Here is a 14,938-nt window from a genome sequence, read left to right on the forward strand (position 1 = left end):
ATTTAAATACGATAACACACAGTAGAACTTCTAAACTACATTAACTAGATAATTCATAAAAAAAGTAAATTATCTTTTCAAATATTTTTCATAACTAAATAACAAAATATATTACATGTACATTATTCATTATAAAGTTCACAAAATAACATGTATTCTAAATATAAATTGTAAATTACTCGAATAGAAATTGATTCCAAATTTGATATAGATCACAAATCAATCTATATTATAAATCTCATTATTATTATAGAAAGGTAAACAAAATTACAAAGTTACAAATTTAATAAAAAATACAAATAAATTCAATTTAATACTACATAAATTTAATGTAGTTATATGGGTTCTAATAGTAGTTCTACAAAGTAGAGAATGAAATAGTATTCTAATAGTAGTTCTACAAAGTAGAGAATGAAATTGTACGCATGAGGGCTCAACCCTACGACCTTTTAGAAATAAACAAGGCAGCTTACCAGTTAGGCTAAATAACCCATTTAGTAATTCTAATGTATATTAAATACCTATACAATAACACTATAGTATAAATAAAACATAGTGGGGTGGGATGGGGGCCCCCTTCCAAGCGTGGGCCCTGGGCAAGGGCCCAGCCTGCCCTTGCCCAGGGCCGGGCCTGATATCAATTACTCAATTAGATTAAATGTTTTTTTTTTTTAAGGAACAAATCAATTCATTAACATCATCTGTCAAAATAGCCACAATGAACAAAGGTGGTGCATGTAGCCACTCACCACAACTTGACTCAGAAACGGCTCCTCCAGTAACAGTATGGGCAGCATAATTTGTAGATCGTTTAATAAATTGGAAACAAATATCAGTAAAAATACTAGTTATTTCCTCGACATCATCAATAACAAACCTAAAGAAGAATGAAAAGATGTAGATTTTATTTAAATCGAAAAAAAAAAAAAAAACTTGTTGGGCATCATTTCAACATCTAGATGATAAACTTTTTATCCAACTCAACGCTTCGCGGATAGTTAGGGCCTCGGTTTCGTTAGACGTGTAGATACCTTCCCATCGCACCCCCTTAGCAGCAAAGAAATCTCCATTAGAGTCCCTTATTTCCCAACCCAGATCCATACACCTACCATTCTGACAAACCGCCACATCTGAATTCAATTTTTTTTTTTTTTTGAGAACATCTGAATTCAATTTTAATCTATCATTGCTTGGTCTCTGCCAACGCTCAACCCACTGTCTATCACCATCAGTTTGATCAGGTTGAATTGTGAACATTCAGTATATAAAAATTTTAAACATTCAGTATGTAAATTGTGAAAATTTAGTATATAAATTGTGTATTTTTAGATTTGGGTATGTTAAAACCAGTAAACTGGTTTTCGCATCAGTTGGAAACCAGCATCAGTTGGAAACCAGTGACTTTGTTTCCGGTTGATGCGGAAATCAGAGGAGACTTCCTCTGGTTGTGGGTTTTCTTCCCCATAGCCGGAAAACCTCTATAGAGTGCTAAATCTGAGAAAAAAAAATCAGCTGGTGTTGGTGGAGTTTTTGTCTCTCTGGTGTTGATGGAGGCGAAATGGCTAGATGAGAGAATGAAAAATGACTTCCCAAAAAAAATGATAAGTCATTTTTTCAAAAAAAAATTAACTATTTTCCTTTGACTTCTCTTTTTCCTGACTAGCCAAACACCATAAACTCGACAGATTTTTAAACACACCCTTAAAAATTTGCTACCCGCTCATTACCAATTTTCTTTTTTCAAATTACCATATTTGATGATGGTATTGGTCTGTTAAAACTTAAAACCATCAAAAAAAAGAATTTCATTTTAAATTTATCAAGCTCGAACTTAAATAAATAAATATTCACAACTCACATTTTATACGGGCCACTCTATAAAGCCCATCCATATATGGGTTTATATGTTCCGTTGGCCCAAAACTAACACTAACCAAACTGGGCCGCTTTTCGTGAACAGATTATTATGGATTTATGGGTAAAACAATAGAGAGAGAGAGAGAGGAAGCAGAAAGAATGGGGTTCGTGCTGAGGGTGAGATTCGCGTCTTTCTTCACCGGAGCAGCGGTGGCGTCGGCAATCGGACTTTACGTTCTCCACAATGATTACAAGACCGCCCATCATGCTCTCTCAACGCAGGTCCTATTTCTATCTCTCTCTAATTACTGAGAATTTATCATTTGATTTTCTTCAAAATTAGCCCTATTTTGATACTCGAAAGCGAACAGTGTTGATCTTCTGCGTATTCGTTAACTTAATAGGATAAAAAATTGAATGTGAGGAGATGCTTTATGCATTGCAGGACTGAGGATTCGAGCAAATGTAACTAATAAATTGTTAGGACTAGCTGTTTATTTAAGTTTTATGTTGCTATGTCGGTGGAAGTTCAAGCTTCATTTGGATTTTGATTGCAGAAAGATAGTATGTTGGGAGTTCAAGCACTATAGTGCTTTGAACTAGCTCCAACTTTAGGAGGTATGCTATAGCAAAATGATCTAAGGATTAATGTTTCATCTACTTGTCATTCTAGGTCATGAATCAAGATTTAGATTTATATGTAGGGATTTCAATCTAACCCGAAATCAATGGGTTGGCTAGAAAATACTGGAAAGTTAGTGGGCAAGGATGGGAAAATTTTTAGCACAATAAAAGATCAGCTTGATTAGCCTGATGGATTGAGCGGGATGGCCCGAAACTGAGTGGGATGACATTGTTTGAGCTTTTTTTACATTTCTAAACTTGAATGTGGAGATTTGGATTTTGAATTGTCTGTTGCATTATATTTTTGAGTTGGGGTTTGAAAATGGAGATATGGATTTGATTAAATGATGTTTTAAGATTATATTTATTAATGTAAATGTGCTTGTTTGTTAAAATTGAAAGTTTAGGATGTTAATTTCCCAATATTTTAGTTAAGGTCCTGAAAAGTCTAATTGTCCGAGGTTTTAGGGTTAGATAAAAAAAAAAAAAAAAAATTAGCCCAATAAAGAATCAGCCTGATTATTCTGATCCAATAAGCCCGATGGCCCGAGTGGGCTAGCTCAATTGACATCATTATTTATATATTTGGTGTTTGGAGTTCAAAACTAGACATAGTTGTGCATAAACCCTTTAGTCCCGTTTTCACTCTCTTTGTCAATCAATATTGCCAACTTTTTCCTAATTTGTCAGAAGTAGAAGGAAATTTCAATTTTTTCAGATAGATGCTGACGTAAAATTAGTCAATTTTGTGCTTCACTGCTTCTTATTGAAATTTGAAAATGAAGAATACAAAAGAATCATCTCCCTCAATCATGAGCTCTCCTAGCTCCTTCATAACTGTGGTATCAGTTACCATTCTACAGCCGATTAAGTGGCCATCAAATGATTGCTGTCATTATTATTATATTCTAGCACCTGCAGAAATGTCAAACCTAGTTCCAACAGCCAAATTTCGTTACCGAAATAACCTTTTTACCAGTGCTACAATCACTTCCATTCGATGTCTAAGTTTACAATAACTTATTTGTTTCCCAATTGGCATCTTAATTTGTAAATATGTTTGTGACCATAATTTGAGTTCATTACCATGCTTATAATTTGAGTCCATTAGCTCTTTTGTGGTGAAGATCCATTGAGTAATTGGCACAATTTTTTGCCCTAAAGTTGACTTTTTTGCCAATCTCCAAGGTGTGAATGATATGATGAAATTGATACTCAGACATATATTCTCTTCCTCAGCATTAATCGTTCATGAACAATGCATTTTATACGTAGTATCTGTCAGTAAAATTCTCAACCAAAATGAGTTAACACTAGTATTTTGATTACTCAATCCAGTGGACATTAATTGATGGCCAGTGGCATTGCAGTTGTTCAGTTTGATTGGTCTAATCTCCTCTATCAATCTATGCAAAAAGCAATAACAATATATATTCTTATGGTTTTATACAAGTCTCAACCACATATGATCGTTTCTGTTTTTGCTCTCCTCAGATGAATGGTGTCTACGAATCTCTAAATGGACGTATTTCAGCATTAGAAAAGGTGAAAGCAGTGGAGGCAACAAAACAAGTGGAAGCTGCTGAGTAGACTGCCCCATGCATTCCATTTCTAAATTTTCTTGATCTTTATTTTCCCGCATTTATGGGATCCAAAGAGTATTCATAAATGAAATCGTAGTTCATCATCCTTACGGTTGCTGCTCTAGAGGAATTGCAATTGTTCTGAGCTTTGCTCTGGGCTTGTTAATAAATTCACCCATCGTTTGGAAGTACTTACACAGTATCTCAATCTTAGGAACATATGAATCTTACCAACATGATGAAGTATTGAATTTTAAATTTTTAGGCATTGCAATGATATTGCCCTGCAGAGTGAAGAGTTTATAATACTGACATGTGAGATTAAATGTGAACTGTCAACATTTAGAATCGATAGATACAACGCCTTGTGTACATTATGAAATGTGAACCCCTCTTATCTTAGGAAAACAAAACAGATTTCACATAGCAAAATTGGAGATGCGGGATATCGATCCCCGTACCTCTCGCATGCTAAGCGAGCGCTCTACCATCTGAGCTACATCCCCTTTTGACTTCTCCTGCATTGTTTATTTATATATCGCTTTATTGATTTCGAAATTCAACGATAACCTTCCGGTTGACGTTGCAACTGCAGGTTTGCCTAATTTGATTGACTTTGATCTTTCTCAAAAAAATGTTAACATGTTTTTATTTTTAAAAATATATATAAAAGAAGACGAAGAAGATAATTAAGGCATGCATATATTTATTATATATTGACTAACGTAACCTATCCTACTCCCATTCAGCTAATGTCTAAATATGCAACAATTATTTAGACATTACAACGTTAACTTTTCCACACAAGAAATTAAAGTTAAGCTAACACTAACAGGTAGAATATGATTCTTATATTATGTCATGAATTTGATTATTGTCAATACAATTTCTATTGAACTCGTGACACAAGATGTTTTTGTGTGATTTATATCTTCATTGTTATTATATATTTTTTTCTTTTTGTACTCAAGGTTTTCAGTTTCACCGTCGGACACGTGACTAACTCCCACGCTGAATTCTAGGCACTTCTAATAGGTGAGACAATTGATTTAGTAATTTAAGACTACTTCATACCCATAGCTAACGATCAAACTCTTGACATTTGATTAAAGATATATGAATCTCTTTCACTCAATCATGCTATTACACACAATAACAAAATTTATTGAACGCACACACTTAAATAATAACTAAGGAGTACAAATTATCCTCGTCACCCAAAGAACACATCCTTCGAATTAAAGTTATTATTGTTGGCTTGTCAGAAAGACACAATTTCTGCCCAACATATAAACTATAATAAGTCTTCAAAATTCCCAGAAATCAAGCCGCACTAATCTGTCTGAATTCATCAAACGTATACCTACTTGCAAATGATTTCCATGTTCTTTTTATTATTAATATTTTTAAAGTTTTAGATTGAGAAAATATTATTTACTATATCTTTTTCTCTAAATCTTATATCATGTATTGGTGTTTGCTGGGTAAGACGTGGATAATCACTTTTCATATTCATCAGTGGAATAAGGGTCAAATAGACCCCCGAATTGCACATCAAAGTGCAATTAGGCTATCGAACTCAAAAATAATGCGGTCATCGAACTCAAAAACAATGCAATTAGGTCGCTAAACTACACAAAATCACACAATTAAGTCTAAAATGACCTATTGACGTGGCGGTTACCAATTTTAAAAATAAATTTTAAATAAAATAATTAATTAAAATATAAAAAAAAACAAAACAAAAAACAAAAAAAAAAGTGCCGGGGGCAGTCTTCGTCTCCCAAGCCATGGAGACGAAGGTCTCTTTATCTCCATGGCCGGAGATGAGGGATGGTCTCCTACCATGGAGTCGAAGACTGCCGGAGACGATTCGTCTCCAGCACTCCCCACTTTTTTTTTTTTAATTATATAATTTTAATTAATTATTTTATTTTAAAATATTTTAAAATATTATTTTTAAAATTGGTAACCTGCATTTCAAGTAAACAGGTCATTTTGGAACTAATTGCATAATTTTGTGTGGTTCAAGGACCCAATTGCATTGTTTTTGAGTTCGATGACCTAATTGCACTTTGACACCATTCAGTGGCCTATTTAACACTTATTCCTTCATTAGTTAACCATTAGTTAATTGGTTCTCCTACAAACTAATAGAACCATTTAGTACATATAACAGGAACATGAGTAGAGTGCATGATATTTTGTTTAAATTCACGTACTTATGGAATATGAGTGGAGCAACAATGTTTAAATTTGATCCAGCCTCGAAATGGATGGGCAAGTGAGTGAAATATGATTCTCGTATTAGAAGATCACAAGTTCAATTTCTGTCAGCACCTCGATTTAATCTGTCACGTACACATTATCTTCCTAGTTTGAATTATCTCTCCTGCACTCAACAGAAATAGCTATTAGATATTTGGGTTAGTGGGTTTGACAAACTTAATTGATAGCATTAGCTGATTGTAGAAAGATGTTTAGTAAACTAACTCTTAGCTGATTACATACAAAATGACTTATTGGATATCTCGTTGGTAAAACCGAATAATAATCCCACAAAAATAAGGATTATTATTTTCTGTAGAAAAAAGGAAGGAAAGGATGATGAGATAGGCTCGTGTTTGGTGTAGGATTTTTAGCAAGAGTCAAGCGATCACTATTTCCTTAAAACCTTATTTGCTACCTCCCACAAGTGTTAGGAGCTACATCCCACAAGTGTTAGGAGCGTTGTAGTCTAGGCTTCCCAAGATAAAACTTGCTACGATTCAATGTTTGAGCACCCAAACAAGGAATTCGGCGAACTAGAGCAACGTTTTGAACACAATTCGGCTAAGAAAGAGTAGAAGCAGAGAGTTTTTGAAGCTAGAAAACGGGTAAGTATGTGAACTTGTTGTTCTGTAAAAAGCTCTTGCACTACCCCTTCTTATATAGGGCTTGAGTATTAAATAGCTCTTAATCTTGGCATTAGGAAGCCGGTACGGCCTAGCAATGCACAAACCATCGAGATTAGGCTTGAACCAAGCCTTTTTCGCTCTCAGTTTGGGATTTGATTTGCACCACCACACCCCCCCCCCCCCCCCCTCCCGTGTGAGAGAGAGCATCTATACTATACAATTCAAAAAACCTCAAAAGAGCTCTTGTATAAATAGTGGGGCAAATCCTCTTCCCAAATCAATGTGGGACAAAAGCTTCACTTTTTCCCTTCATTTTTCGAACTCAATGCGTCTAATTTGAGAATCAATATCTCATTCACCCATTATCCGTTTTGAGCATACAATATATCAATATCTTCGTCTTACTACGAAGATCCCGAATCCATTTTGACCCGACTCAAATCGGAAGTGGACCCCACTGATAATTGTACCACAAAATAGCCACTTAACATGCCATTTTATGTCATTTTAATCTATTTTTTCCAACATGACTTTCTCAAAAAGCTGATCAAAAAAACTTCTTTGAACAACTTTTTGAATTTTAGCATTTTGGATCTATAAGATGTTGCAAAGAGCTAATTAATCAAAGACTTAACTAAGTCAAAAAAACTAATAATTGTCAAATAAGTCAAAATTGGCTGATAAGCTAACTAAGTTACCAAACATGGCACTATATATATATATATATATATATATATATATATATATATATATATATATATATATATATATATATATATATATATATATATATATATATAGAAGAGCGCTCATATGCGGCGGGGTCTTACGGTGCGACGGTGCGGTCAAATTCCAGAATACACCAACAGTGTTAACAATATGCACCAACAGTGTAATAAAAACACACCCCAATGAAATTTAATAAAACATCACAAAATACACCACAGACTCAAAAAAAACACACCATATAACTCACCACCCCCAATGGTGTATTTCCGAACAGTGTATGGTGTTTTTACTCACACCTAATGGTGTGTGTTTGGTGATGCAGGACTCTGTTTACTCTGTTTTGTGTGGTGTATTTCCTAACGTTGATGGTGCATATTTGGTGAACTATTGGTGTGGCCGCACCGTAAGACACCTGAACTCGCCTATATATATATATATATATATATATATATATATATATATATATATATATATATATATATATATTACAAAAATAAATAAATAAATTACGTGTTAGATTACGATACTTTAGCATGAGTTAATATAATGGATTCAAACCAAAAAATATATAGATTTTGGTATATGTGTAACAATATCCATTTTATCCGGTAAATTTTTGGAGGTTAAGTCAAGAAAAGTATTTTTGGTTTAGTTGGAGTCAAAGTTTGTGCAGTTATTTTCCCGTGAATTGTATATTATATTAGGTATGGAATTTTCATGGATTGCGCCGCTAACGTACAATCTTGTTATTAACAATTTGCGTGACCTTTCCATGTGATATTCATTGCATACATCCTGCTCTATCACATGTTATAACATTTACTATTATCTACTTCAAACATAACACCGATTTAATAGAATCGCTCTTAATTTAAAGATCAAAAGTTCCTAAAGAAGAATTGTGTTAGACCGATAAATTAAATTAAAAACAGTCTTTTAAGATCCTAATGCAAATACATTGTATGTCCTTTAATTTTTAAATAAAAACCAAACGTGTTTTGATTATATTTAATAGTCTAAAAGTGATTATATATATATATATATATATATATATATATATATATATATACACACACAAACACAATTACACATTGATTAAAAGTGAATTTTGTCTCTCATCAATTGTGGTTGGACTAAAGTATGTTGTGTACTCTACTAGACTTGATGGGACCGGCTTGGATATATTCTTTTAATGTTTTGTGTCGTATATTAATTAATTGATTGAGAAGATAATAATTATAAATTACGAAGTATTAATTTTTAATGCACACTTTTTATAAAATAAAAAATAAAAAAACAAAAAAAAACAAAAAAAACAAAAAAAAAAAAACAAATGAGAGCATTATATTATGCTCTTATAGGGAAACCAATAAATAAATAAATAACAATGAACTCAAGAGGTGATTTTTCAGGACTAATATACTTCTTGGACCATCCCTCTAGTAGCTAAAACATTAAAGACCCAGTTGACATAAGAATGTAACCAGTTTAGATTATCTAATTGACCGGTTCGTATTAAGAAGATTCATAAACAATTTTCATAGAAAATCAAATTTAAAATCTTGTAATTACTAAATAAATTGTATTTTCTATATATTTAATATCAGTTTAATGTAAAATACTGTTAAACAATATTGATCAAAATTTATATTGACAAAAGAAAAACAATTGTGCTTATTATAATATATATGGCTGCTAAATCTATGTTATCTTCACTTTTTAGGCGTGCATAGATTGAGGAATCAGAGCTAAATTACTTGGTTGAAGTGATTGGGCAATCCGTGAGCCGATAGGTATAGACTCCAACAAATTATTTTCTAAGCATACCAACACATACGCCAAAACAACCTTCCACATTTCTTCTGACAAAATGTGCAAATGGCTAATCCTTTTGGACTTTTTTTTACTCCCAATCCACCATAAATTACGCCCTTCATAAATCGCAATTCCACTCACTAATTCAAACCAATTACTATTTCGTATAATGATTTTTCAAAACACAATTGACTCCAAATTTTAAACAAATATATATTATGGGCAGGTTTGACAATTAACAATAACGAATATATAGTTAATAACAAATTGTACGTATTACTTGATAATTGATAGTGTTAAGTCAAAACATGATTTCTCGAGTCAAGATTGTAGACTGAGGTTGATATAGGTGACATGCAAAAGGTGTGGGCTAGCGGATTGGCCTAATGGAAAGACAACGCGAGCCTAAGAGAAAGACAACGTAACTCGGTTCAGGAGGAGGCAATTAAAGACATAAAGGACACTTGCATGATTTTCTTGAGAAAAAGAAAAAGATTGGATAACTTTGTGTAAGTGTAAGACAACTTCCTATATTTGAGAAGTTTATATTAATTAAACTAAGGTTGATGTAATAATAATATATAAATAGGAGTATTATTGTCTCCATATTTTATATTACATTTATTTTCCTTGCAACATTCTTGCCTTATTTCTTTGATTGAGTGCTGAGTTTGAGAATCTTAGTCATACTAGATAATGAATTATATTAATTATTTTGACCAACTAATAGTATTAATTATTTCAGAAAATATGTGATAAATTTAGTTGTTTACTGTTAATTGTTAACATATAAAATAACTTATAAAACTCGGTTTCACAATTCTAATTTGTCTATGTAAAATTACTAGCAAGCACGATGCACAAATTCTAGAGCTTTATAAAAAAAAAATTGTAACTTAAAATTATATGAATTGTATTTTTATGAAATTATATATAAAAAAAAAAGTAATTTGAAATAAGTCTAATAATTTCTCATGAGGAATGGTTAAAGAAATGCCAAATATATTAAAAGAAATGACTTTGAGCGTGTGTTATATAAAGTTATAAGTGTAAGCTAAGGTCTATTTTATTCACAAAATATCAAGGCACAATATTTTTAACTCATAGTACAATAGAAACCTTTTGGATGGAAAAAAAAAATTACAAATTAAAGTATAACTTTCTTCTCTATATATATAGTAAAACATAATAATGCATAACTTATTTTACTTTTTTAAAGTTTGGAACTCTAACTACACGGTCTAAATTAAACTATAACTAACACTAATGATTTTTAATGTTTAAGAATCTTAGGTATCTCTAGTCTAATTCTAATTTATTAGTACATTATTCAAGCTGAATCGTGGTCATATATCTAAAAATTCAAGTTTTAATGGTATAATATTGTCATACAATTTAAATTAATTAAATCAGCAATTATGAGGGAATAATACAATTTGTACAAAATTTTATACGATTTTATATTATTTTATTCAATTAATTCAGTACCACGAAAAGTGACACCTACTTTAATCGTATTCAATGTTACAAGATTTTGTATAACAAATTTGGGGAAAGTAATATTGTCTTTTGTCTATAAACATTATTGAGATGATTTGTTTGTTATAATTACAAAGTGATAATTAATGTTAGTTTTGTCGTTTAAGTTTTACGAAGTCGTGAATACTTTTGACACGACATTAACATGTATCGAGGTCCGGGTTCTGATTCTGGTCTGTATGCACTGACTACTTTCTTCCCCATTTTGCTTCTTTTCTGAATTTCTCTTCCTAAAAACATCAAAAGATGTCCCATTTAACGCAGCTAATCCCGTGACCGATGTGACACTCTTTTTCTACGTTTTTTTGTTGAGAATTTGTGTTGGGTCCCATTCACAGAAAAAGCTTGGTCAAACCACCAACGAACTTCTCAACCGCCATCTATTTAACCCAAATGGGGGTGAAGCCTTCCCTCCAAGTCTCAAACAACCTAACACATTCTCTCTATTAGGAAAGTTAGAAAGAAAGAAAGAGAGAATGGGTGTAGTTTACATGCATGTTTTGTGCATAACCTTTCTCCTCTCCTTCATCTTTTCTTGTTCTGCGTTCACTTCCCGAGACTACTCGGTTGCCCTCGAGAAGTCCATCATCTTCTACGAGGGCCAGAGGTCGGGGAAATTGCCGGCCAATCAACGTCTCGCTTGGAGGGGAAACTCTGGCCTGTCTGATGGCTCAACTTCCCATGTAAAACCCTATATACCTAATTAGATCAAGACTAAAACTTATTAGCAAACTATATATTCTAAATGTGTTTTGTTTTGTGTGTTTAGGTTGACCTGGTTGGAGGATACTATGATGCTGGGGACAACGTTAAGTTTGGGCTGCCAATGGCTTTCACAACCACGCTCTTATCATGGAGTGTTATTGAGTTTGGAGATTCAATGCACAATCAGCTCAACAACGCCAAAGCCGCTATCCGATGGGGCACAGATTATCTGTTGAAAGCAGCAACGGCCACCCCTAACACTCTATATGTCCAAGTGAGCAATTCAGATAAGACTGGGTAGCTCAGTTAGTTTTTGGGTGGCAGATTGTGGGCAAGATAATATATAATTGATTGATGCATCCAAGAATCATGGTTTTAACGTGTGTTTTTACCTGGAACAGGTTGGGGAGCCGAACCAGGATCATAGGTGCTGGGAGAGACCAGAAGACATGGACACACCGCGAAATGTGTACAAAGTTTCGCCGCAAAATCCAGGGTCCGATGTTGCAGCTGAGACGGCTGCGGCTTTGGCCGCCGCTTCCATCGTCTTCAAAGATTCTGACCCCTCTTATTCCACTCAATTACTCCGCACTGCAATGAATGTGAGAAGCATATATATTAGCTTAATTAACCAAATTTGCTTGCTATCAGAATAGCGAATTATGAACTATATATATATGTGCATCTTGCAGGTGTTCAACTTTGCTGACAAATATAGGGGTTCTTACAGCGACTCGCTTAGTTCTGTGGTCTGTCCATTCTACTGCTCATACTCAGGATACCATGTAAGACAAATGTGCAGTGGCTACCTATAAATTCTGTCTTAATTTTGGCTAATATATTGATTGGTTTTGATTATGTTCAGGATGAGCTTTTGTGGGGAGCATCTTGGCTGTATAGAGCTTCAGGGATTACCTCGTATCTGGATTACATTCAATCAAATGGCCAAACGTTGGGCGCAACAGACGATGATTATTCCTTTAGCTGGGACGACAAGCGTCCTGCAACCAAGATTCTCCTGTCCAAGGTTTCTATCACTTTGAATTTGGCTTTCCATGTTTGAATTCAATTCTTGACTCTTGAGCTGCATTTTTGTTAGTTGGAGTAACAATAATGTCTCAAAACAGGGCTTCCTGGACAAGAATATCCAAGAATTTCAGCTGTATAAGTCGCACTCAGACAACTACATTTGCTCTCTCATTCCTGGATCGCCTAGTTTACAAGCCCAATATACCCCAGGTCTGCATCTCTACCTCAATAATCCTAGCTAGAATTCTATGGTCTGACTGTTTACAATGTTAAAGTTCGATTCTCAGCGGATGTGTGACTTATTGATTGCCAACTAGAGTCATAAGACAGATGCTTATTGACCTTCTTATTTTGCACCAGATAGCTAGTTAGAAGTTAGCTGGTTCATCTTATTATGATCCTTTGTTGATTAGGGTTATAAGGCTAGTGGCTTTTTTGATTTGAGTCAGTCAGCCAACTTAGTATTCTCGGGTAGTAGTGATTGTGAATTTTTCTGACATTGCCTATGGTGTACGGATGATGTTTAATTGCAGGGGGACTTTTGTACAAAGAAAGCGAAAGCAATCTCCAATACGTTACATCCTCGTCTTTCCTCCTACTAACCTACGCAAAATACCTAAACTCGCACGGCGGAGCAGTGTCGTGCGGGTCGTCGTCTTTCACGGCGGACAAACTCATCGCGGTGGCGAAGAAACAAGTGGACTACATCCTCGGCGACAACCCGGCAAGAATGTCGTACATGGTCGGGTTTGGGCAGAAGTATCCGCAACACATTCACCACCGGGGCTCTTCTGTGCCGGCGGTGAAGCAGCATCCCGGCCGCATCGGCTGCAGCGATGGTTTCCAGTACTTCTACTCCGGCTCGCCCAATCCTAACGTTCTCGTCGGAGCCATCGTCGGCGGCCCTGATAATCGGGATAACTTCGCCGATGACCGGAATAACTATCAGCAATCGGAGCCGGCAACCTACATCAATGCTCCCCTTGTTGGAGCTCTGGCTTTCTTTTCCGCGAGATCTTAATTGAACAATGTGCTCTTCTTCTTTTCTCTTAGATCTTTAGTTTATCCATAATGGATTGGTATGATCATCCTCTAAGAAGGATTGCATCTGTATGGAATTCTAAGCAATTCAAAATTCCTCAGAAGATCGAAAAGTTTAGCATTTTGCAACATGCATGTCATATATACTTCTGCCAAAAATCTTGAACCAGAATAATATAAATTTGTAAATGCTTAAAAAAAAAAAAAGATAAACTTTTTTTTTTGAATGATATTGGCTCTATTACATTGTAGTATAAACACAAAGAACCAATAGGCTTGAACTCATATGGAAGTCCAACCCGGGTACCATTAGACCACATAGTCTTGGTAACTAATATAGACAATGATTAAAAAGTAGAAAACGAAAATAAAAAGTTGACAAAAAATTTAAATAAACAAAACTTAAATATGTCATAGGACACTTCTATTACTATTTCAAATTAGTGGTCTTGACTCTTGAGCACGTATTAGATCGTATATAACCAAATATTAGTACAAGAAATCTGTTTACTTTTAACATAATCCTTATATTATCATTGTTGATGTTTGAATCTAATATCTTCTATCAAATACTGTTCACTGAACTATTGAGCTAAGCTCGTGCGGATATATATTTTTACTGGGTAGAAAGCGGTGGTAGCAACTAGTAGACAAGACAAGAGGTGCGGCCCGCGAGGGTAGGGACCACAGTTGGTGGTCCCCACCTCATCCCAAAGATAAAAGCTGGTGGGCCTTAATATCACGTTTCTTTGTTGAAAATAGTAAACGGCGCCAGGTAGGAAACGGACCACTACAAGTCCGTTACGGTTCTTACCAGATTACTCTTTGCAACGCAATGCAATCATTCACTATTCCTCGAAACTCGGTGCACAAATCGACAGATAAATACAGAATAAATTTCTAAAATAGCAAATTATTACTCCGTAATTTTACTTATTAGTATAAATAAATAAGATAATATTTTCTTTTAAATGAAAAAAGATAATAATTTATAAATAGTTAGGTAAACGAGCAGGATAAGTTTATCAGTATAATTTGAAAAAAAAATAATAATTATAACGTAATTAAAGCTTATACTTGTGAAAGAAGTAGAATCTTTCACTACGTGTGCAATGCCAT

General features: G+C 34.1%; 2 protein-coding genes and 1 non-coding gene across 3 annotated transcripts; 2 read left to right on the forward strand and 1 right to left on the reverse strand.

Moving 5' to 3' along the window:
* Window positions 1–1,968: 1,968 nt before the first annotated feature.
* LOC109164653 lies at window positions 1,969–4,332 on the forward strand. Its single transcript, XM_019313178.1, has 2 exons — window positions 1,969–2,139; window positions 3,976–4,332. Exons 1-2 carry the CDS (start codon window positions 1,975–1,977, stop codon window positions 4,069–4,071), a joined length of 261 nt encoding a protein of 86 aa, XP_019168723.1. The 5' UTR covers window positions 1,969–1,974; the 3' UTR covers window positions 4,072–4,332.
* Window positions 4,333–4,497: 165 nt separating this feature from the next.
* On the reverse strand, window positions 4,498–4,570 carry TRNAA-AGC. Its single transcript has one exon. It is a non-coding gene; the product is annotated as a tRNA-Ala (tRNA).
* A 6,909-nt stretch (window positions 4,571–11,479) lies between these two features.
* Window positions 11,480–13,954, forward strand: LOC109164649 (endoglucanase 1-like). Its single transcript, XM_019313174.1, has 7 exons — window positions 11,480–11,727; window positions 11,814–12,023; window positions 12,151–12,351; window positions 12,442–12,534; window positions 12,615–12,776; window positions 12,877–12,988; window positions 13,312–13,954. The coding sequence occupies exons 1-7, from the start codon at window positions 11,521–11,523 to the stop codon at window positions 13,797–13,799; spliced, it is 1,473 nt and encodes a 490-aa protein (XP_019168719.1). The 5' UTR covers window positions 11,480–11,520; the 3' UTR covers window positions 13,800–13,954.
* Window positions 13,955–14,938: the final 984 nt, after the last annotated feature.

The sequence above is a fragment of the Ipomoea nil genome, unplaced genomic scaffold (genome assembly GCF_001879475.1).
Source record: "Ipomoea nil cultivar Tokyo-kokei standard unplaced genomic scaffold, Asagao_1.1 scaffold3069, whole genome shotgun sequence".
Classification (NCBI taxonomy): domain Eukaryota; kingdom Viridiplantae; phylum Streptophyta; class Magnoliopsida; order Solanales; family Convolvulaceae; genus Ipomoea; species Ipomoea nil.